This window comes from Amblyraja radiata, chromosome 10, assembly GCF_010909765.2.
Source record: "Amblyraja radiata isolate CabotCenter1 chromosome 10, sAmbRad1.1.pri, whole genome shotgun sequence".
Lineage (NCBI taxonomy): Eukaryota > Metazoa > Chordata > Chondrichthyes > Rajiformes > Rajidae > Amblyraja > Amblyraja radiata.
This window is the reverse complement of record NC_045965.1, coordinates 8,866,612-8,891,054: the sequence shown is the minus strand read 5'-3', so window position 1 is coordinate 8,891,054 and position 24,443 is coordinate 8,866,612. Positions and strand designations below refer to the sequence as shown.

General features: G+C 46.0%; 1 protein-coding gene across 6 annotated transcripts in view; it reads right to left on the bottom strand.

Moving 5' to 3' along the window:
* Positions 1-24,443, bottom strand: part of aspm (assembly factor for spindle microtubules) — a 92,527-nt gene that overhangs the window by 15,189 nt on the left and 52,895 nt on the right. For all 6 annotated transcript variants that reach the window (XM_033027990.1, XM_033027992.1, XM_033027995.1 and 3 more), the window contains 4 exons: positions 19,930-20,084; positions 9,361-9,520; positions 7,499-7,708; positions 7,151-7,300 (listed from right to left, as the gene is read on the bottom strand). In XM_033027990.1, coding sequence (XP_032883881.1) covers positions 7,151-7,300; positions 7,499-7,708; positions 9,361-9,520; positions 19,930-20,084 — 675 coding nt within the window. The remainder of the gene's footprint in view (positions 1-7,150; positions 7,301-7,498; positions 7,709-9,360; positions 9,521-19,929; positions 20,085-24,443) is intronic.

Sequence of the window (24,443 nt, the reverse complement as noted above, 5' to 3'; positions counted from 1 at the left end):
TTAGGCAATTTATCAGTCAATATAAGCAAGACTGCTCTTAGGGAGCAGCCCTGTGAGTAAAGTGTGAGTCTTTGGCTCGAGAGTCTTCGGCGAGGAGGCTGAGGAGAGGAGGCTACGCAAAACACTGCAGAGGGAGAGATGAAAGAAGGAGATGTCAGGCAAGCTGATTCAGTGTGATGCTTGCTGTATATGTGGCAGGTCAAGGACACTGCTGGTGCCTCTGGCTGCTACAAATGTGACAAGTGCATCCAGGTAAAGCTCCTGAAGGACCGTGTTGGGGAACTGGAGAAGCAAGTGGATGACCTCAGTTCCGTCCGAGAAACGGAGTCCTTCCTCGACAAGTCCTACAGTAAGATTGTTACACCTAAGGTACTGGAATAGAGAAGGTGGGAGACAGTGAGAAAGGGAGGGAAGCATGGAATGCAAACGTCCCCGGGTGTTGTACCTCTTGTGAACAGGTTCACCCACTTAGAAGCTGTCGGGACAGAAGACGTTTTTACACTGAGCGGCGGACTGGCTTGCGATGCGAATAGGGCTGTTGAGCCAAAACCAAAAATGCCAAATCAGGCAACGCCATTGTAGTGGGAGACTCTATTGTGAGAGGTACGGACAGGGGTTTCTGCGGCAACAGACGAGATTCGAGGATGGTGTGCTGCCTTCCTGGTGCAAGGATCCAGGATGTCATGGACAGAGTGCAGAAAATCCTCAAGGGCAAAGGTGAACAGCCGGAAGTGGTAGTGCATGTCGGCACAAACGATGTCGGAAAGAAGGGGATGAATATTCTGCAGCGTGACTTTAGAGAGCTCGGAAAAATGCTGAAAAGCAGGACCTCCAGGGTTGTTATCTCCGATATACAAAAATGCTGGAGAAACTCAGCGGGTGCAGCAGCATCTATGGAGCGAAGGAAATAGGCGACGTTTCGGGCCGAAACCCTTCTTCAGACTGATGGGGGGGGGGGGGGAGAAGGAAGGAAAAGGGGGGGGGGGGGGGCCCGGGGGGGGGGGGATGGGAGGAGACAGCTCGAGGGTTAAGGAAGGGGAGGAGACAGCAAGGGCTAGCAAAACTGGGAGAATTCAACGTTCATGCCATCCGGACGCAAGCAGCCCAGGCGGAATATGAGGTGCTGTTCCTCCAATTTCCGGTGTTGCTCACTCTGGCAATGGAGGAGACCCAGGACAGAGAGGTCGGATTGGGAATGGGAGGGGCAGTTGAAGTGCTGAGCCACCGGGAGTTCAGGTAGGTTATTGCGGACTGAGCGGAGGTGTTCGGCGAAACGATCGCCCAACCTCCGCTTAGTCTCCCCGATGTAAATCAACTGACATCTAGAGCAGCGGATGCAGTAAGGTGTTCGGCGAAACGATCGCCCAATCTCCGGTTTGCTTCCAGTTCCTCGTGCTGGCGAGAGCAGAAACAGGGTGATACGGGACCCGAATGTGTGGCTGAGGAACTGGTGCACGGGGCAGGGATTTCGATTCTTAGATCACTGGGATCTGTTTTGGAGTAAGGGGGAACTGTACAAAATGGACGGATTGCATCTTAACAGGTGGGGGACTAGCATTCTGGCAGGCAGGTTTGCCACTGTCGAATGGGATAGTTGAGGATGGAGTTAAAGGGAAAGGGTTTCTTAAATGTGTGAGCGTAGAGACAGAGGGGTGTAAAATGAGGGTAGAAGCAATAGGCACGGTGAAAAGTAAAAGTGGCAGGCAGACAAATCCAGGGCAAAAATCAAAAAGGGCCACTTTTCAAGATAATTGTATAAGGGGTAAGAGTGTTGTAAAAACAAGCCTGAAGGCTTTGTGTCTCAATGCAAGGAGCATTCGTAATAAGGTGGATGAGTTGAATGTGCAGATAGCTATTAATGACTATGATATAGTTGGGATCATGGAGACATGGCTCCAGGGTGACCAAGGCTGGGAGCTGAACATCCAGGGATATTCAATATTCAGGAGGGATAGACAGAAAGGGAAAGGAGGTGGGGTAGCGTTGCTGGTTAGAGCAGATTAACGCAATAGAAAGGAAGGACATCAGCTTGGAGAATGTGGAATCGATATGGGTAGAGCTGCGAAACACTAAGGGGCAGAAAACGCTAGTGGGAGTTGTGTACAGGCCACCTAACAGTAGTAGTGGAGTTGGGGATGGCATCAAACAGGAAATTAGAAATACGTGCAACAAAGGTAAAACAGTTATAATGGGTGACTTCAATCTACGTATAGATTGGGTGAATCAAATTGGCAAGGGTGCTGAGGAAGAGGATTTCTTGGAATGTATGCGGGATAGTTTACTAAACCAACATCTAGAGGAACCAACGAGAGAGCAGGCTATTCTAGATTGGGTATTGAGTAATGAGGTAGGGTTAGTTAGCAGTCTTGTTGGGCGTGGCCCCTTGGGCAAGAGTGACCATAATATGGTTGAGTTCTTCATTAGGATGGAGAGTGACATTGTTAATTCAGAAACAAGGGTCCTGAACTTAAAAAAAGGTAACTTTGAGGGTAGACTGGCAATTGATTCTTAATGGGTTGACGGTGAATTTGCAATGGAAGGCATTTAGAGACTGCATGGATGAACTACAACAATTGTTCATTCCAGGTACACAAAAATGCTGGAGAAACTCAGCGGGTGCAGCAGCATCTATGGAACGAAGGAAATAGGTGACGTTTCGGGCTGAAACCCTTCTTCAGACTGATAGGGGGTGGGGGGGGGAAGAAGGTAGGAAAAAGGGAGGAGGAGGAGCCCGAGGGCGGGGGGATGGGAGGAGACGGCTCGAGGGTTAAGGAAGGGGAGGAGACAGCAAGGGCTAGCAAAATTGGGAGTATTCAATGTTCATTCCCACCGGACGCATGCTACCCAGGCGGAATATGAGGTGCTGTTCCTCCAATTTCCGGTGTTGCTCACTCTGGCAATGGAGGAGACCCAGGGCAGAGAGGTCGGATTGGGAATGGGAGGGGGAGTTGAAGTGCTGAGCCACCGGGAGTTCAGGTAGGTTCTTGCGGACTGAGCGGAGGTGTTCGGCGAAACGATCGCCCAACCTCCGCTTAGTCTCACCGATGTAAATCAGCTGGCATCTAGAGCAGCGGATGCAGTAGATGAGGTTGGAGGAGATACAGGTGAACTTTTGTCGCACCTGGAACGACAGCTTGGGTCCTTGAATGGAGTCGAGGGGGGAGGTAAAGGGACAGGTGTTGCATTTCTTGCGGTTGCAACGGAAAGTGCCCAGGGAGGGGGTGGTACGGGAGGGAAGAGAAGAATTCACCAGGGAGTTGCAGAGGGAGCGGTCTTTGCGGAAGACAGACATGGGGGGAGATGGGTAGATGTGGCGAGTGGTGGGGTCACGTTGGAGGTGGCGGAAATGGCGGAGGATGATTTGTTGTATTTGCCGGCTGGTGGGGTGAAAGGTGAGGACTGCGGAACTCTGCCCTTGTTGCGAGTGCGGGGATGGGGAGAGAGAGCAGTGTTGCGGGATATGGAAGAGACCCTGGTGCGAGCCTCATCTATGGTGGAGGAGGGGAATCCCTGTTCCCTGAAGAGCGAGGATATTTCCGATGCCCTGGTGTGGAACGTCTCATCCTGGGAGCAGATGCGGCGTAGGCGAAGGAATTGGGAGTATGGGATGGAATCCTTACAGGAGGCAGAGTGGGAAGACGTGTAGTCCAGATAGCCATGTGAGTCAGTTGGTCTGTAGTGTATGTAGGTCAGAAGTCTATCCCCTGCGATGGAGATGGTGAGGTCAAGGAATGGTAGGGAAGTGTCGGAAAAGGTCCAGGTGTATTTGATTGCCGGATGGAAGTTGGTGGTGAAGTGGATGAAGTCAGTCAGTTGTGTGTGGGTGCAGGAGGTGGCCCCAAAGCAGTCGTCAATGTAACGGAGGTAGAGGTCGGGGATGGGGCCCTGGTACGTATTGAACAAGGATTGTTCGACATACCCGACAAAGAGGCAGGCGTAGCTGGGGCCCATGCGTGTGCCCATAGCTACGCCTTGTGTTTGGAGGAAATGGGAGGAGTCAAACGTAAAGTTGTTGAGGGTGAGTACCAACTCCGCTAGGCGGAGGAGAGTGTCAGTGGCTGGGTATAGGTTGCTCCTCTGGTCGAGGAAGAACCGGAGGGCTTTGAGGCCATCCTGGTGGGGGATGGAGGTGTAGAGTGACTGGACGTCCATGGTGAAGATGAGGGGGTGAGGGCCTAGAGAGTGGAATGCGCGGAGGCGTCGGAGAGTGTCTAGAACATAGGTGGGAAGGGATTTGACCAAGGGGGATGGTATGGTGTCAAGGTATGTGGAGATGAGTTCGGTGGGGCACGAACAAGCAGAGACAATGGGTCTTCCGGGAGAGCCGGGTTTGTGGATTTTGGGGAGAGCGGGGAACGATGAGGTTGGAAGCTTGGTCGGGCAGGGCGTGGGAGTTGATGAAGTCGGTGATGGTGCTAGATATGGTGGCCTGGTGCTCGTCAGTGGGGTCATGGTCCAGGGGTAAGTAGGAGGAGGTGTCCGAGAGTTGGCGCGTGACCTCAGATTTGTAGAGATCGACGCGCCATCCCAGTTGTTCATCCCAGTTTGGCAAAAAAATAAATCAGGGAAGGTAGTGCATCCGTGGATAACAAGGGAAATCAGGAATAGTATCAAAACAAAAGATGAAGCATACAAATTAGCCAGAAAAAGCAGCCTACCAGAGGACTTGGAGAAATTCAGAGTCCAGCAGAGGACAAAGGGCTTAATTAGGAAAGGGAAAATAGATTATGAAAGAAATCTGGCAGGGAACATAAAAACTGACTGCAAAAGCTTTTATAGATATGTGAAGAGAAAAAGATTAGTTAAAACAAATGTAGGTCCCTTGCAGTCAGAAACAGGTGAATAAGGGGAACAAGGACATGGCAGACCAATTGAATAACTACTTTGGTTCTGTCTTCACTAAGGAAGACATAAATAATCTGCCGGAAATAACAGGGGACCGGGGGTCAAATGAGATGGAGGAACTGAGTGAAATCCAGGTTAGCCGGGAAGTGGTGTTAGGTAAATTGAATGGATTAAAGGCCGATAAATCACCAGGGCCAGATAGGATGCATTCCAGAGTACTTAAGGAAGTAGCCCCAGAAATAGTGGATGCATTAGTGATAATTTTTCAAAACCTTTTAGATTCTGGAGTAGTTCCTGAGGATTGGAGGGTAGCTAATGTAACCCCACTTTTTAAAAAGGGAGGGCGAGAGAAAACAGGGAATTACAGACCAGTTAGTCTAACGTCGGTAGTGGGGAAACTGCTAGAGTCAGTTATTAAACATGGGATAGCAGCACATTTGGAAAGTGGTGAAATCATTGGACAAAGTCAGCATGGATTTATGAAAGGTAAATCATGTCTGACGAATCTATAGTATTTTTCGAGGATGTAACTAGTAGAGTGGATAAGGGAGAACCAGTGGATGTGTTATATCTGGACTTTCAGAAGGCTTTCGACAAGGTCCCACATAAGAGATTAGTATACAAACTTAAAGCACACGGTATTGGGGGTTCAGTATTGATGTGGATAGAGAACTGGCTGGCAGACAGGAAACAAAGAGTAGGAGTAAACGGGTCCTTTTCACAATGGCAGGCAGTGACTAGTGGGGTACCGCAAGGCTCAGTACTGGGACCCCAGCTATTTACGATGTATATTAATGATTTGGACAAGGGAATTGAATGCAACATCTCCAAGTTTGCGGATGACAGGAAGCTGGGGGGCACTGTTAGCTGTGTGGTGGATGCTAGGAGGCTGCAAGGTGACTTGGATAGGCTGGGTGAGTGGGCAAATGCATGGCAATTGCAGTATAATGTGGATAAATGTGAGGTTATCCATTTTGGTGGCAAAAACAGGAAAGTGGACTATTATCTGAATGGTGGCCGATTAGGAAAGGGGGAAGATGCAACGAGACCTGGGTGTCATGGTACACCAGTCATTAAAAGTAGGCATGCAGGTGCAGCAGGCAGTGAAGAAGGCAAATGATATGTTAGCATTCATAGCAAAAGGATTTGAGAATAGGAACAGGGAGGTTCTACTGCAGTTGTACAGGGTCTTGGTGAGACCACACCTGGAGTATTGCATACAGTTTTGGTCTCCTAATCTGAGGAAAGACATTCTTGCCATAAAGGGAGTACAGAGAAGGTTCACCAGACTGATTCCTGGGATGTCAGGACTTTCATATGAAGAAAGACTGGATAGACTTGGTTTGTACTTGCTAGAATTTAGAAGATTGAGGAGGGATCTTATAGAAACGTACAAAATTCGTAAGGGGTTGGACAGGCTAGATGCAGGAAGATTGTTCCTGATGTTGGGGAAGTCCAGAACAAGGGGTCACAGTTTAAGGATAAGGGGGAAATCTTTTAGGACCGAGATGAGGAAAACATTTTTCACACAGAGAGTGCTGAATCTCTGGAATTCTCTGCCACAGAAGGTAGTTGAGGCTAGTTCATTTGCTATATTTAAGAGGTAGTTAGATGTGGCCCTTGTGGCTAAAAGGATCAGGGGGTATGGAGAGAAGGCAGGTACAGGATACCGAGTTGGATGATCAGCCATGATCATATTGAATGTGCTCGAAGGGCCGAATGGCCTACTCCTGCACCTATTTTCTATGTTTCTATGAGATGGGTGACAAAGGCCAGACATTGAAAAGACAAAAAGTGTGAGTTAAGGGGAAAGGACATGAATTGTGAAGCCAGAGAAAGAATATCACTGGAAGGGAATGAGTGGGTGGGAAAGTAGAAATGGGAAAGGGAAAGAGAGAAATGGGTACCGTCCCGCTATTCGGCCTCCTCTTTTCTCTTTGCCTGACCTAGATGGACTCTCATTTCTCCCTTTACCTTTCAGTCTTCCCTTCCACAATTACAACATACCTGTGATAAAGGAGGAATTTGTCATATTTTATTAGCTCTTGAACATCTCATGGATATGTTAGGTAGATGTGAACATTTTGTTTTCAGTACTGATTAAAACTGTTAAAATGATCCTTGAATCTTTTGAAGCAAATAGTAAATAACAAGTCTGGAATAACTCCTCCAAACAATAATTATATTACAATATTATAACATGGTGACCAGATTAGTTCTTCTGTTAGCATGTCAAACTCTAGATTTTCTGAGATTTAAAAAAAGGTTGATCAGCGAGAAGTTCACCTTTTCCATTATTTATTACCTGAATATAAATGACTGAGTTGATCTTGTCTTTCGCACGTTTAAGAGCCATATAGTCTCTGAATGCTTTCTGAATCTTAATAGCGCAAATATTGTGATATGCAACAGCAATGAAACAAAGCCTCCTTTGTGCTGCTTTTTTCTCAGCAAGCTGTAAATGAGGATAAGTAAAAAGATTATTATTTAATATGGCATGACCATACCACAGTAAAATACCCTTTTACAGCATTCCAGTCATTACAGTTCATATATTCAAATTTGAACTAAATGATAGTCTTGTTACAACTTTCTACAAACTGTCAATGTTAAAAGACACAAAGTGCTGGAGTAACAGCATTATTAATAATACCTTTTGACGAACCAACCACCCACGACAAAGGGACTGCAAGCAAATCACCAACTTCCTAATTTTATTGTATTTCGCCTTTTCAATTTGTGCAAGATGCCATGCTCGGTATTGTCTCTGTATAACCATTGCAGCCTTTCTTTGCTGAAGGAACTTCTTTCTTTGGGTATAAGCTCCAAATTTAAGTTGAATTAGAGAAGCTGCTTCATGTTTCTGCAATTCCAATAAAAGATGATAAGCACTCAGAGTACAATGATGTGGCAGTTTCATTCGTTCCAACTAATTAAGCTTCATTCAATTTCACATATTGGATCAATGGATCGTGCTTTGCAAGCATAACAAGGTTCTTTGAAGAAATTAAATTACTAGATGAGCGGAGGGGTAAACAGTGGTGCAAAATTCCAAGTTCTATGCAGAGTTTAATGACTGGAAAAGAAACAAGCAATTATGCAGTTAAACTAAATATAAATTATGGTTTTAAGTGACCAATAAAAATATTCCATCACAAAACAACAAACAAAATTGGATACTGCTACATCTTGAATCAATGTATGAACATTTAATTTTAAGATAAAGGAATGAACTTTAAATATTCATTTTCCTTTAATGTAAATTGACTGCGTCTATTGAAGAAATTATTAAAATCCGCCAAAACAGAAGGGGGAAAATACTCTCCCATCGTAAACCTAGTTTCCAATCTAGTGTAAATCATTCAATATCGGACAAACCAGAAATTGAAACATTCTGCTGATGTTAAAAATATACACTGATTTCTGCAGAAAAAAAGCTCATGTATGAGTTTAGATAGGGTTAAGGTAGAGAAGAAAATTAACAAAGGGAGGGGAATGATGATACAAAAAAAACACTTGATTTGATTTGGGACAGCACTATGGCCAGCGGCTTGAGTGAGCATTATATTCAGAACAAATTTCTCTGGACTAACGTAAATTGTTGTCATTCTGGGCCTGTAGCTCTTATGATCCAAGTGAAATCTAGTGCCGACATACATTCCTTCCACGATCCTGGAACTGACTGGTTTGTCTTCATACTTAAGCACATGGAGAATGTAAGATGCTAGCAATCTTACCAAACCATATACATTCAAGAATAAAACTATATTCTTATTATATGAGGTAAAAGAGTAATCAAAATTTTTGACAATGTGTCACGTGGTCATCAGTGCTGTGACAAATTAAGACAAAACAACACAGCCCTGAACTGGAGGAATGCAGCGATCTGTCTTGCAGGATCGAAGGAAGATGCAGCCAATTCAAATCCCTTGAAGGATTTGAACACAATGAGAACTTAATATCAGAAATGATGTCTCTCTTTCCCTTGGGACGTTCAAAAATATTGGTATTCTATTATTGTTGAACAATGCAATTAAAGCCATTATTATCTCCGATTTTTCACAGCACAATTTAAAAAAGTGCTCTGCATCTCTACATTTAAAATATAAAGAATTGACAGGTATTACTATTGAAAAAAATAAACATTCACTGGTCATTAAAATTTATGAACATATTAAATATTTTATTTAAACAAATTAGAAAAATAGGCAATCATTATGCAATGCCACAGGTCTAGATTGTGGCTTCACTGCATACACTAGAATGTCACACAGAAGTGCATCCTGTCCCCTCAGACCATTCCTGCTTTACCCCTCGTCTCAGTGCCCACAGTTCACTCTGAAGTTTTGTACTATAATGCATAGGTGCAGGCATCAGGAATGAGTTGACCTGTGCACTCTACAACTATTGAGCAGCTTGGCCGACTCCTATTTCACTTTCCACACGTTTTCTCACGTGTTCCCAGCAACTTGTTTTTATTTCACCAGGTTGCAAATTACTATCAAAAATAGTTACCCTGATCATTTGGTTTCTGACTTTCCATCCTTTGCAAAAGGCCTGGATTTTGACAGCTGCCTTGGCTCTTGTGCGTTTTGCATGCTCCAATTTCCTTTCTGCCACAGCCACTTTCCATCTACGTTGAATAACAATTGTGGCAACTTGGATTTTTAGAAACCTGTAAACGCAAAATTTACAAATGTTATTAATTTAATCGAAATACATTTAACTTTTAGAGGACTTAACATTCAAAGACAACTTTGTCAAAACAACCCATGTACACTAGAAATAAAAAGGAACCATAAATGCTAGTCTATACCAAAGATAAACACAAATGCTGGTGTAACTCAGCTGGTCAGGCAGCATCTTTGGAGAATTCTCAGGAGGTGACGTTTCAGGTCAAGACGCATCTGAAAATAATTAGATGACACCATTTATCCATTTTCTCCAGAAATGCACCTTGATCAACTGAGTTACTCCAGCATTTTGTGTCCATCTACATACACTGGTGATTTGTTCTCAATATTAATTTGCAATTTCATTTCTTGAAAACCAGTGGTAACTTCTGGACCCTTCCCCATTACTCACGCTCTAACACAAATTAGTATCTGTGTATAACACAGAAAATGTGTATAATTTTATGGCACGGAATGTTGGTGCAAGTGGTAAAACAGTTCCTGTCCTCTTAAACAGGACACACAAGACTGCTGCAACTGAGCTAACAGCTTGGGAGTCCAACTAAGAATGTACAGAGAAACACGAGGAGGACTCTACTGACCTGTTGGCTCCTCGCATTATGGTTGCGAAGACAAAAGGACCAGTGGTCTGATCCTAAAACAATTAATCTTGTTAGGAATATAGGGAGAGTTTCTTACTAAAGGGAATGTGGCTACTAATGATAACAAGCCTGTTGAGTACCAATAAAGAGATGTGGCATTAAATCATTTATTGAACCAAAGGGATGTTTTCTTATGGCTAGATATTGACCAGGGAATCAATATGGTTAAAAAGTAATATTAGACAGGTACATGGAAAGGACATGTTTAGAGGGTATGGACCAAGCGCAGGCAGGTGGGACTAGTGTAGCTGGGACATGTTGGCCGATGTGGGCAAGTTGAGCCGAAGGGCCATTTTCCACACTGTATGAATCTATGACTCGATAACTGTTTATATATCTCAGTATTGAGGATATAGATCACATTCAATTGTGTAGGAATGAACTGTAGATGCTGGTTTAAATCAAAGATAGACACAAAAAAGGATGTTCCTTAGGGATCAACAACATGGAAGCGTATGCGTGGAGTTAACGGGAAAGAGAGTGCAGAAAAGGTCATAGAACTAAAATAGAAGTCTCCAGTAGTAACAGGACAGAAAGTTTAAAAAGGGAGAAGAGAGTAAGGTCAAGTAAAATCGGGATGGTTGTGAGAGGGGTGGTCAACACCAAATTGAAGGTATTATATGCGAATGCACGTAGCATGAGGAACAAATTGGATGAGCTTGTAGCACAGTTGGAAACTGGCAGCTATAAAATGGATCAGAGCTGGGCGCTGAATATACAGGGTTATACGTCCAATCGGAAAGGTGGGCAGAGGACGTGGGGTAGCTTGGTTGGTTAGGAATGAACTTCAGTCCTTAGCGAGAGATGACAGATGATCAGATGTAGAGTTGTTGTGGATAGAGCTGAGAAATTATATGGGTGAAAAGACTCAAGTAGGAGCTATCTACTGCCCCCCAAATAATAGGCAGGATATAGAGTACAAGTTACATCGAGAGATAAAATTGGCATGTAGAAATATGCAGGTACACTGGGAAAATTAGGTTGGTACTAGACCCAAAGAAAGGGAATTTGTAGAGTGCCTCTGTTATGGATTCTTAGAGCAGCATGTAGTGAAGCCTACCAGGGAAAAGGCAATTCTGGATTTAGTGTTATGTAATGAACCGGATTTGATAAGAGAACTAAAGGTAAAGGAACCATTAGGAGATAGTGACCACAGCGTGATAAGTTTTAATCTGCAATTTGAGGGGAGATGGTGAAATTGGATGTGTCGGTATTGCAGCTAAGCAAAGAGGACTACAGAGAAGGCACGTGACGTCAGGGTAGGCAAGGTAGGCACGTGACGTCAGGGTAGGCAAGGTAGGCACGTGACGTCAGGGTAGGCAAGGTAGGCACTGCCTACCCTGACTAAAATTATAAAATGATAATAACTAAATATAAATAATAAAGGCATGGGAGAATTATGCCTATCTAAAAGATCGATCTCTTAGGTAGGCATAATTCTCCGTGCCTTTCATCCGCAGCGTTTGTAACCCTTGAAGGGCTGTGCAGCCCACGTGCCGTCAGCGCTGCTTCAAGCCGTCAATTTAAAGGGAGCTGAAGGCAGCAGAAATTCTGCCTTTGCAGCACTGTGCATGCGCAGCGCTGGTTTCTTGGCGGGGTTTTCAAATATGATTGTCAATATTTTAAGTGTATCTTAGTAAACAAAGAGAGAAGAATGGAGTTTGTGTACCAATAATGTGGTAAGTACATTTTGTGTTTATGTTTTTAAATACTGTATTTCCCGGGGTGTGGGGGGAGAACGCCTTTCACAGCGTTTGGGGAGTCTGGCCCGGGGTAAAGTTGCAGGGGGGGCACGAATGTTGTGAAGGAGGGGATCGGGAGCATGCCACTTGCGACGCTCCTTGCATGGAGGCGTGCAATGCCACCGCATTGAGGCCGGGGTGAAAAGTAGCTCGGGTGGCTGTGAGCAGCCTCCACCTTAGCTCCTTCTGCCGGCCCCCACCCACCTCTGGCAGCTCTCCGTCTAAAAACCTCTCTCCTGCCGCTCGCTGGCCTCACTCATGTCAGGTTGAGGTTACTCAGCTGTGGGAATTTAAGGATTTGCAGGAAGCCGCTGACATGAGCGAGCGGCAAGTGAGAGGTGTTCAGACGGAGAGCACTGCCAGAAGTGAGCGGGCCGGCAGAAGGCGCTGAAGTGGTAGCCTGTTCTGCAATCGGGTCCCGGCGGCCACTCGCAGCCACCCGAGCTGCTTCTATCCCCGGCTACAATGCGGTGGCACCCGGAGCGCTGCGGCAGTGGTGAGTGAGTGAGTTACTGGCATTATCCCTGACCCCCTCCTTCTCAACACTCCTGCCCTCCCTGCAACTTTACCCCTGGCACAGACTCTCCACACGCTGTGAAAGGAACTGTCCCCCCAATTGGTCCCTTGAACAAGTGTTGTAATTCAATAAGATGACAACTGATTCAGCGTTTCCCTGTACTCCCGTTTTTCCCACCATCTCTCCACCTGCCATCACCCTTCACCCCCCCCCCCCCACTCATTCAGTAATTCAGAATAAAGGAGACTTGGAAGCCTTGGACAAATTGAATTGTTACTGTCTTTATTTTTATTTTTTATTTTTACGGAGATAACAATCTGCACATGCGCTGTTTAAATTTTTTTTAAAGCTGACTGACTGCCTACCCCGAGTAATTACTCACGGCACGTGCCTGCTACAGATGCATGAGCTGGCCAAATTTGACTGGAAATGGACCCTAGCAGGGATGACAGTGGAACAGCAATGGCAGGAATTTCTGGGAATAATCCGGAAGATGCAGGATCTTTTCATTCCAAAGAGGAAGAAAGATTCTAGGTTGCGAAAGAGACGACTGTGGCTTACAAGAGAAGTCAAGGACAGTATAAAACTAAGAGAAGGCATGTAACATAGCAAAAATTAGTGGGAAGCCAGAGGATTGGGAAGCTTTTACAACAACAATACAACACAAATTTATTGTCATTTGAACCTCAAAGAAGTTCAAACGAAATTTGATTTCTGTAGTCATACAACAAGAAAAGACCCAAGACACACAAACAACACAATTTACACAACCATCCATCACAGTGAATCTCCTTCTCACTGTGATGGAAGGCAAAGTCTTGTCTCTCCCGTGTTGCATTCTTCTCCCGATGTTAAAGCCCCCGATGGGCAATGGCAAGCTCCACGGTGCTAGGCCCAAACAACAACAGAGACCCGACAGGGAAAAGGTCGGGTCACCCGTACAGGGAAGAGATTTAAATGTTTCCCCCACACCCCCGCCCCCCACATATACACAGCTAAACACAATATAAAAACCATAACGAACTATACATTCAACCGGACAAAAGATTTTAAAAAAGACAGACGGACTGCAGAGGAGGCAGGAGAAGTGATAATGGGGATTAAAGAAATGGCAGAGGAGTTGAATAACTTTTTTGCATCAGTCTTCACAGTGGAAGACACCAGCAACATGCCTGAAATTCAAAAGTGTCAGGGGGTGGAAGTTAGTGGAACAGCTATTACTAGGAAGAGGGTACTTGGGAAGCTGAAAGGGCTGAAGGTGGATAAGTCACCTGGACCAGATGGACTGCACCCTAGGGTTCTGAAAGAAGTGCCATTAGAGATTGTGGAAACATTGACAGTGATATTTCAAGAATCACTAGAGACAGGGTGGTCCCAGATGATTGGAAAATTGTCAATATTGCCACGCTGCACAAGAAGGGAGCAAAGCAGAATCGTTGATCGGACTTCGGTGGTTAAGATTTTAGAGTCCATTATAAAGGATGAGGTTACGGAATATTTAGAAGTTCATGATAAAATAGGCTGAAGTCAGCATGGGTTTGTGAAGGGGAGGTCTTCGACAAATTTGCTGGAATTCTTTGAAATATATAGGCCAGACAAAGGAGAGTCAGTAGTTGTTTAGATTTTCAGAAAGCCTTTAATAAGATGCCACACATGAGGCTGCTAAGGAAGATGAGAGCACATGGTATCAAAGGGCGGATAGTAGCATGGATAGCAGGTTGGCTGAATGACAGAATACAAAGAGTGGCAATAAAGGGGCCTTTGTCTGGTTGGCTGCCAGTGATTAGCGGAGTTCCGCAGGGGTCAGTTAATTTGCAAGTCGAATCGGTAGTAAAGAAAGCAAACTCAATGCAAGCGCCTCTACTTCCTGAGAAGATTACGGAGAGTCGGATTGTCAAGGAAGACTCTCTCTAACTTCTACAGGTGCACAGTCGAGAGCATGCTGACCGGTTGCATCGTGGCTTGGTTCGGCAATTTGAGCGCCCTGGAAAGGAAAGGACTACAAAAAGTAGTAAACACTGCCCTATCCATCATCGGCTCTGACCTTCCTTCCATCGAGGGGATTTATCGCAGTCGCTGCCTCAAAAAGGCTGGCAGTATCATCAAAGACCCACACCATCCTGGCCACACACTCATCTCCCTGCTACCTTCAGGTAGAAAGTACAGGAGCCTGAAGACTGCAACAACCAGGTTCAGGAATAGTTACTTCCCCTCAGCCATCAGGCTATTAAACCTGGCTCGGACAAAACTCTGATTATTACCAACCACTTTCTGTTATTTGCACTATCTGTTTATTTATTCATGTGTGTATATATTTATATCATGGTATATGGACACATTTATCTGTTTTGTAGTAAATGCCTACTATTTTCTGTGTGCTTAAGCAAAGCAAGAATTTCATTGTCCTATACAGGGACACATGACAATAAACTCACTTGAACTTGTATACAAAATCAGGAATGTAATGCTGAGGCTCTATAAGGTGCTGGTAAGGCCGCATTTGGAATATTGTGAGCAATTTTGGACACCATATATGAGGAAGGATGTGCAGGCCCTGCAGAAGTTTACAAGAATAATCCCACGCATGAGTAGGTTAACCTATGATGAGCGTTTGTAAGCACTGGGCCTGTACTCGCTGGACTTTAGAAGAATGAGGGGGACCTCATTGAAACATACAGAATAGTGAAAGACTTGGATAAAGTGCATGTGGAGAGGATGCTTCCACTAATGGGAGATTCTAGTAAGAGAGATCATAGCCTTAGAATCAAAGGACGTTCTTTTAGAAAGGAGATGAGGAGAAATGTATTTATTCAGAGGGTGGTGAATCTGTGGAATTATTTGCCACAGAAGGATGTGGAGGCCAAGTCAATGGATATTTTATACGGCAGAGCTAGATAGATTTTTGATTAGTACAGGTGTCAGAGGTTATGGGGTGAAGGCAGGAGAATGGGATTAGGGGGGAGAGATAGATAGCCATAATTGAATGGCAGAGTAGACTTGATGGGCCAAATGGCCTAATTCTGCTCCTATCACATCACAGAGGCCCAGGAGCCGTTGGTGTGGGAGGAGAAACGTCCGAGCGGTAAGCTTAAAACCCGAGCGCGGGGCTTGTTTTTACAGAGGCCCAGGAGCCGTTGGTGTGGGAGAAACCCAAATCTGTAACGTTCCATTCGCATTTCAAAACAAGTGGGCTTGAGGAAGCAGCTAATTGGTGGAAGCGGGCTAGAGAAAGCAGCTGATTGGGAGTCAGAGTCCTGCTGATTTCCTCCAGCAGTTTGTATTGTATCCTGGGTAAGGGGGGAGAATGAGGGCCAGGGCAGTTTACTGTTCTGGATGTCAGGTGTGGGAGGTCATGGAGTCTGATAGCCCTCCAGACGTCCACATCTGCGCCAGGTGCGTCGAGATGGAGCTTCTAAGGGACCGCATTAGGAACCTGGAGCAGCAGCTCGAAGACCTCTGTCTGGTCAGGGAGAGTGAGGAGGTCATAGAGAGGAGTTACAGAGAGGTGGTCACTCCAAGACCACGGGAGACAGACAAGTGGGTCACGGTTAGGAGGGGCAAGGGGCAGAGACTAGAAAGTACCCCGGTGGCTGTACACCTTGGCAATAAGTACTCCTCTTTGAGTGCTGTTGGGGGGAGGGACCCTACCTGGGGGTAGCGACAACGGCCGGGCCTTCGGTACAGAGACCGGTCCTGTTGCTCAGAAGGGTAAGGAAAAGAATAGGAGGGCAGTAGTAATAGGGGACTCTATAGTTAGGGGGTCAGACAGGCGATTCTGTGGACGCAGTCGGGAGACCCGGATGGTAGTTTGCCTCCCTGGTACCAGGATCTGGGATGTGTTTGAACGTGTCCAAGATATCCTGAAATGGGAGGGAGAGGAGCCCGAGGTCGTGGTACATATAGGTACCAATGACATAGGTAAAATAAGAGAAGAGGTCCTGAAAGGAGAATTTAGTGAGTTAGGAAGAGAGTTAAGGAAAAGGACCGCAAAGGTAACAATCTCAGGATTACTGCCTGTGCCATGCGACAGTGAGAATAGGATTGGAACGAGGTGGAGGATAAATGCGTGGCTGAAGGACTGGTGCAGTGGGCAGGGATTCAAGTTTCTGAATCATTGGGACCTCTTTTGGGGAAGGTGTGACCTGTACAAAAAGGACTGGTTGCACTTGAACCCGAGGGGGACCAATATCCTGGCGGGGAGATTTGCAAAGGCTACTGTGGGGAGATTTTAAACCAGAATGGTTGGGGGGAGGGGCTCATATAGACAAAGCTGGTAGACAGTGTGTGAGGCAGGAGACAGAGAAGGCAAGCACTCAAACCCAACATAGAAAGAAGAAAAAGATAATAAACAGAGAATAAGAGGTGGTGGGTTTCTTAAATGTGTGAGCAGAGACAGAGGGGTGTAAAATGAGGGTCGTAGCAATAGGTAGCAAGGTGAAAAGTAAAAGTGTCAGGCAGACAAATCCAGGGCAAAAATCAAAACGGGCCACTTTTCAACATAATTGTATAAGGGGTAAGAGCGCTGTAAAAACAAGCCTGAAGGCTTTGTGTCTCAATGCAAGGAGCATTCGTAATAAGGTGGATGAGTTGAATGTGCAGATAGCTATTAATGACTATGATATATTTGGGATCACGGAGACATGGCTCCAGGGTGACCAAGGCTGGGAACTGAACATCCAGGGATATTCAATATTCAGGAGGGATAGACAGAAAGGAAAAGGAGGTGGGGTAGCGTTGCTGATTAGAGAGGAGATTAACGCAATAGAAAGGAAGGATATTAGCTTGGAGGGTGTGGAATTGATATGGGTAGAGCTGCGAAACACTAAGGGGCAGAAAACGCTAGTGGGAGTTGTGTACAGGCCACCTAACAGTAGTAGTGGAGTTGGGGGTGGCATCAAACAGGAAATTAGACATGCGTGCAACAAAGGTAAAAGACTTATAATGGGTGACTTAAATCTACATATAGATTGAGTGAATCAAATTGGCAGGGGTTCTGAGGAAGAGGATTTCTTGGAATGTATGCGGGATAGTTTTCTAAACCAACATGCAGAGGAACCAACGAGAGAGCAGGCTATTCTAGACTGGGTATTGAGTAACGAGGAAGGGTTAGTTAGCAGTCTTGTTATGCGTGGCCCCTTGGGCAAGAGTGACCAAAATATGGTTGAGTTCTTCATTAGGATGGAGAGTGACATAGTTAATTCAGAAACAAGGGTTCTGAACTTAAAGAAAGGTAACTTTGAGGGTATGAGATGTGAATTGGCCAAGATAGGCTGGCAATTGATTCTGAAAGGGTTGACGGTGGATATGCAATGGAAGGCATAGAAAGGCTGCATGGATGAACTACAACAATTGTTCATCCCAGTTTGGCAAAAGAATAAATCGGGAAGGTAGTGCATCCGTGGATAACAAGGGAAATCAGGGATAGTATCAAAACAAAAGATGAAGCATACAAATTAGCCAGAAAAAGCAGCCTACCAGAGGACTGGGAGATATTCAGACTCCAGCAGAGGAGGACTAAGGGCTTAATTAGGAAAGGGAAAATAGATTATGAAAGAAAACTGGCAGGGAACATAAAAACTGACCGCAAAAGTTTTTTTAGATATGTGAAGAGAAAAAGATTAGTTAAAACAAATGTAGGTCCCTTGCAGTCAGAAACGGGTGAATTGATCATGGGGAACTAGGACATGGCAGACCAATTGAATAACTACTTTGGTTCTGTCTTCACTAAGGAAAACATAAGTAATCTGCCGGAAATAACAGGGGACCGGGGGTCAAATGAGATGGAGGAACTGAGTGAAATCCAGGTTAACCGGGAAGTGGTGTTAGGTAAATTGAATGGATTAAAAGCCGATAAATCCACAGGGCCAGATAGGATGCATTCCAGAGTACTTAAGGAAGTAGCCACAGAAATAGTGGATGCATTAGTGATAATTTTTCAAAACTCTTTTAGATTCTGGAGTAGTTCCTGAGGATTGGAGGGTAGCTAATGTAACACCACTTTTTAAAAAGGGAGGGAGAGAGAAAACGGGGAATTACAGACCAGTTAGTCTATCGGTAGTGGGGAAACTGCTAGAGTCAGTTATTAAAGACGGGATAGCAGCACATTTGGAAAGTGGTGAAATCATTGGACAAAGTCAGCATGGATTTATGAAAGGTAAATCATGTCTGACGAATCTTATAGAATTTTTCGAGGATGTAACTAGTAGAGTGGATAAGGGAGAACCAGTGGATGTGTTATATCTGGACTTTCAGAAGGCTTTCGACAAGGTCCCACATAAGAGATTAGTATACAAACTTAAAGCACACTGTATTAGTGGTTCAGTCTTGATGTGGATAGAGAACTGGCTGGCGGTCAGGAAGCAGAGTAGGAGTAAACGGGTCCTTTTCAGAATGGCAGGCAGTGACTAGTGGGGTACCGCAAGGCTCAGTGCTGGGACCCCAGCTATTTACAATATATATTAATGATTTGGACGATGGAATTGAATGCAACATCTCCAAGTTTGCGGATGATACAAAACTGGGGGGCAGTGTTAGCTGTGAGGAGGATGCTAGGATGCTGCAAAGTGAATTGGATAGGCTGGGTTAGTGGGCAAATGCATGGTAGATGCAGTATAATGTGGATAAATGTGAGGTTATCCACTTTGGTGGCAAAAACAGGAAAGTAGACTATTGTCTGAATGGTGGCCGATTAGGAAAAGGGGAGATGCAACGAGACCTGGGTGTCATGGTACACCAGTCATTGAAAGTAGGCATGCAGGTGCAGCAGGCAGTGAAGAAAGCGAATGGTATGTTAGCATTCATAGCAAAAGGATTTGAGTATAGGAGCAGGGAGGTTCTATTGCAGTTGTACAGGGTCTTGGTGAGACCACACCTGGAGTATTGCGTACAGTTTTGGTCTCCTAATCTGAGGAAGGACATTCTTGCCATAGAGGGAGTGCAGAGAAGGTTCACCAGACTGATTCCTGGGATGTCAGGACTTTCATATGATGAAAAACTGGATAGACTCGGCTTGTACTCGCTAAAATTTAGAAGATTGAGGGGGGATCTTATAGAAACTTACAAAATTCTTACGGGGTTGGACAGGCTAGATGCAGGAATATTGTTCCCAATGTTGTTGGGGAAGTGTAGAAAAAGGGGTCACAGTTTAAGGATAAAGGGGGAATCTTTTAAGACTTTTTACACAGAGTGGTGAATCTCTGGAATTCTCTACCACAGAATGTAGTTGAGGCCAGTTCATTAGCTATATTTAAGAGGGAGTCAGATGTGGCCCTTGTGGCTAAAGGCAGGTACAGGATACTTAGTTGGATGATCAGCCATGATCATATTGAATGGCGGTGCAGGCTCGAGGGGCCGAATGGCCTGCTCCTGCACCTATTTTCTATGTTTCTATCACTCATTAAAGGTCATGAAAATTAAAATTTGATCTGTCTCATTTCTTAAAAAAAGTTAAAGAAAGAAAGACCCACACAATGTCCCTTGTTGGTGATTACCTGGATCTATCCTGCTTTGCTCTGAAATGCCTTTGGATGAAAATAATTGAAGCAAGAAAGGCCTTGTACTGTCGACGTAAAACTTGGCACCGAAACCAAGCCTGAATTTTTGATGCAGCAGTTGTTTTCCTAACTTGGTATCGACGGTATGAAGCCTGAAATTTAAAAAAAATGTGCAAGGTCAATTTTGCTGATAAATGCAAATGTTGATGAGAACAGATTTTAAAGAAAAATTACTAACGCTTACCAACCACAGAAGAACCACATATACATTACCAAACTCTTGTAATTAAGATTCTTCAGATGGTGGATTGAAACAAAATAAATTTGCATGGAGCCTCAGGAGTTGGACAGAGTGCTCAATTTCTCCTGCTTTTACTATTGAGAAAAATAGTGGCTCGAGACGTTGATACAGTTAATAACCCTCAGAACAGTCTACATTACAGTCAGGGAGGTGCTGGACTTCGTCAGAGAGGCCCGAGAGCCGTTGGAGAGGTCGCAGAGGGAGGAGCTACACCCGAGCGGTAGGATTTAAAGAGGAGCGCGGGGCTTGCTTCTACAGAGGCCCGAGAGCCGTTGGAGAGGTCGCAGAGGGAGGAGCTACACCCGAGCGGTAGGATTTAAAGAGGAGCGCGGGGCTTGCTTCTACAGAGGCCCGAGAGCCGTTGGAGAGGTCGCAGAGGGAGGAGCTACACCCGAGCGGTAGGATTTAAAGAGGAGCGCGGGGCTTGCTTCTAGAGGCCCGAGAGCCGTTGGAGAGGTCGCAGAGGGAGGAGCTACACCCGAGCGGTAGGATTTAAAGAGGAGCGCGGGGCTTGCTTCTACAGAGGCCCGAGAGCCGTTGGAGAGGTCGCAGAGGGAGGAGCTACACCCGAGCGGTAGGATTTAAAGAGGAGCGCGGGGCTTGATTCTACAGAGGCCCGAGAGCCGTTGGAGAGGTCGCAGAGGGAGGAGCTACACCCGAGTGGTAGGATTTAAAGAGGAGCGCGGGGCTTGATTCTACAGAGGCCCGAGAGCCGTTGGAGAGGTCGCAGAGGGAGGAGCTACACCCGAGCGGTAGGATTTAAAGAGGAGCGCGGGGCTTGCTTCTACAGAGGCCCGAGAGCCGTTGGAGAGGTCGCAGAGGGAGGAGCTACACCCGAGTGGTAGGATTTAAAGAGGAGCGCGGGGCTTGATTCTACAGAGGCCCGAGAGCCGTTGGAGAGGTCGCAGAGGGAGGAGCTACACCCGAGCGGTAGGATTTAAAGAGGAGCGCGGGGCTTGCTTCTACAGAGGCCCGAGAGCCGTTGGAGAGGTCGCAGAGGGAGGAGCTACACCCGAGCGGTAGGATTTAAAGAGGAGCGCGAGGCTTGCTTCTACAGAGGCCCGAGAGCCGTTGGAGAGGTCGCAGAGGGAGGAGCTACACCCGAGCGGTAGGATTTAAAGAGGAGCGCGGGGCTTGCTTCTACAGAGGCCCGAGAGCCGTTGGAGAGGTCGCAGAGGGAGGAGCTACACCCGAGCGGTAGGATTTAAAGAGGAGCGCGGGGCTTGCTTCTACAGAGGCCCGAGAGCCGTTGGAGAGGTCGCAGAGGGAGGAGCTACACCCGAGCGGTAGGATTTAAAGAGGAGCGCGGGGCTTGATTCTACAGAGGCCCGAGAGCCGTTGGAGAGGTCGCAGAGGGAGGAGCTACACCCGAGCGGTAGGATTTAAAGAGGAGCGCGGGGCTTGATTCTACAGAGGCCCGAGAGCCGTTGGAGAGGTCGCAGAGGGAGGAGTGCTGCAATCTGCAACGTTCCAAGTTCCACTTCAAAAACAAGTGGGTTTGAGGAAGCCGCTGATTGGTGGAAGCAGACAAGAGGGAGCAGCTGATTGGGAGTCAGATCCCTGCTGATTGTACTGTATTGTAGCTGTTTGTTTTGTATTGTAGCAGTTTGTTTTGTATTGTAGCAGTTTGTTTTGTATTGTATCCTAGGTAAGGGGAGTATGGTGTGGTGTGGGAGAAACCCAAATCTGTAACGTTCCATTCGCATTTCAAAACAAGTGGGCTTGAGGAAGCAGCTAATTGGTGGAAGCGGGCTAGAGAAAGCAGCTGATTGGGAGTCAGAGTCCTGCTGATTTCCTCCAGCAGTTTGTATTGTATCCTGGGTAAGGGGGGAGAATGAGGGCCAGGGCAGTTTACTGTTCTGGAGGTCAGATGTGGGAAGTCATGGAGTCTGATAGCCCTCCAGACGTCCACATCTGTGCCAGGTGTATCGAGATGGGGCTCCTAAGGGACCGTATTAGGAACCTGGAGCAGCAGCTCGATGACCTCCGTCTGGTCAGGGAGAGCGAGGAAGTCATTGATAGGAGTTACAGGGAGGTGGTCACTCCAAGACCGCAGGAGGCAGGCAAGTGGATCACGGTTGGGAGATGCAAGGGGCACAGGCAGGGACTAGAGAGTACCCCGGTGGCTGTACACCTTGACAATAAGTACTCCTGTTTGAGCACTGTTGGGGGGGACAGCCTACCTGGGGGTAGCGACAGCGGCCGGGCCTCCGGTACAGAGACCGGTCCTGTTGCTCAGAAGGGTAAGGAAAAGAAGAGGAGAGCAATACTAATAGGGGACTCTATAGTTAGGGGGTCAGACAGGCGATTCTGTGGACGCAGTCGGGAGACCCGGATGGTAGTTTGCCTCCCTGGTGCCAGGGTCTGTGATGTGTCTCAACGTGTCCAAGATATCCTGAAAGGGGAGGGAGAGGAGCCCGCGGTCGTGGTACATATAGGTACCAATGACATAGGTAAAAAAAGAGAAGAGGTCCTGAAAGGAGAATTTAGGGAGTTAGAAGGGGAGTTAAAGAGTAGGGCAGCAAAGGTAACAATCTCGGGATTACTGCCTGTGCCACGCGACAGTGAGAGTAGGAATGGAGCAAGGTGGAGGATAAATGCGTGGCTGAAGGACTGGTGCAGAGGGCAGGGATTCAAATTTCTGGATCATTGGGACCTCTTTTGTGGAAGGTGCGACCTGTACAAAAAGGATGGGTTGCACTTGAACCTGAGGGGGACCGATATCCTGGCGGGAGATCTGCAAAGGCTACTGGGGAGAGTTTAAACTAGAATGGTTGGGGCGAGGGACTCAAATAGAGAAAGCTATTAGACAGTGTGTGAGGCAGGAGGCAGAGAAGGAAAGCATTCAGACCCAACATGTAGGGGGGAAAGAAGAAAACAATAATAAACAGAGAATAAGAGGTGGTGGGGTTCTTAAATGGGTGAGCAAAGAAACAGAGGGGTGTAAAATGCGGGCGGAAGCAATAGGTAGCAAGGTGAAAAGTAAAAGTGGCAGGCAGACAAATCCAGGGCAAAAATCAAAAAGGGCCACTTTTCAACATAATTGTATAAGGGGTAAGAGCGTTGTAAAAACAAGCCTGAAGGCTTTGTGTCTCAATGCAAGGAGCATTCGTAATAAGGTGGATGAGTTGAACGTGCAGATAGCTATTAATGATTATGATATAGTCGGGATCACGGAGACATTGCTCTAGGGTGACCAAGGCTGGGAGCTGAATATCCAGGGATATTCAATATTCAGGAGGGATAGAGAGAAAGGAAAAGGTGGTGGAGTAGCGTTGCTGGTTAGAGAGGAGATTAACGCAGTGGAAAGGAAGGACATTAGCTTGGTGGATGTGGAATCGGTATGGGTAGATCTGCGAAACACTAAGGGGCAGAAAACGCTGGTGGGTGTTGTGTACAGGCCACCTAGCAGTAGTAGTGAAGTTGGGGATGGCATCAAACAGGAAATTAGAAATGCGTGCAACAAAGGCAAAACAGTTATAATGGGTGAATTCAATCTACATATAGATTGGGTGAATCAAATTGGCAGGGGTGCTGAGGAAGAGGATTTCTTGGAATGTATGCGGGATAGTTATCTAAACCAACATGTAGAGGAACCAACGAGAGAGCAGGCTATTCTAGACTGGGTATTGAGTAATGAGGAAGGGTTAGTTAGCAGTCTTGTTGTGCGTGCCCCCTTGGGCAAGAGTGACCATAATATGGTTGAGTTCTTCATTAGGATGGAGAGTGACATTGTTAATTCAGAAACAACGGTTCTGAACTTAAAGAAAGGTAACTTTGAGGGTATGAGACGTGAATTGGCCAAGATTGACTGGCAATTAGTTCTAAAAGGGTTGACGGTGGATATGCAACGGAAGGTATTTAAAGACTGCATGGATGAACTACAAAAATTGTTCATCCCAGTTTGGCAAAAGAATAAATCAGGGAAGGTAGTGCATCCGTGGATAACAAGGGAAATCAGGGATGGTATCAAAGCAAAAGATGATGCGTACAAATTAGCCAGAAAAAGCAGCTGGGAGCAAGGTGAGGACTGGGAGAAATTCAGAGACCAGCAGAGGAGGACAAAGGGCTTAATTAGGAAAGGGAAAATAGATTATGAAAGAAAACTGTCAGGGAACATAAAAACTGACTGCAAAAGTTTTTATAGATATGTGAAGAGAAAGAGATTAGTTAAAACAAATGTAGGTCCCTTGCAGTCAGAAACAGGTGA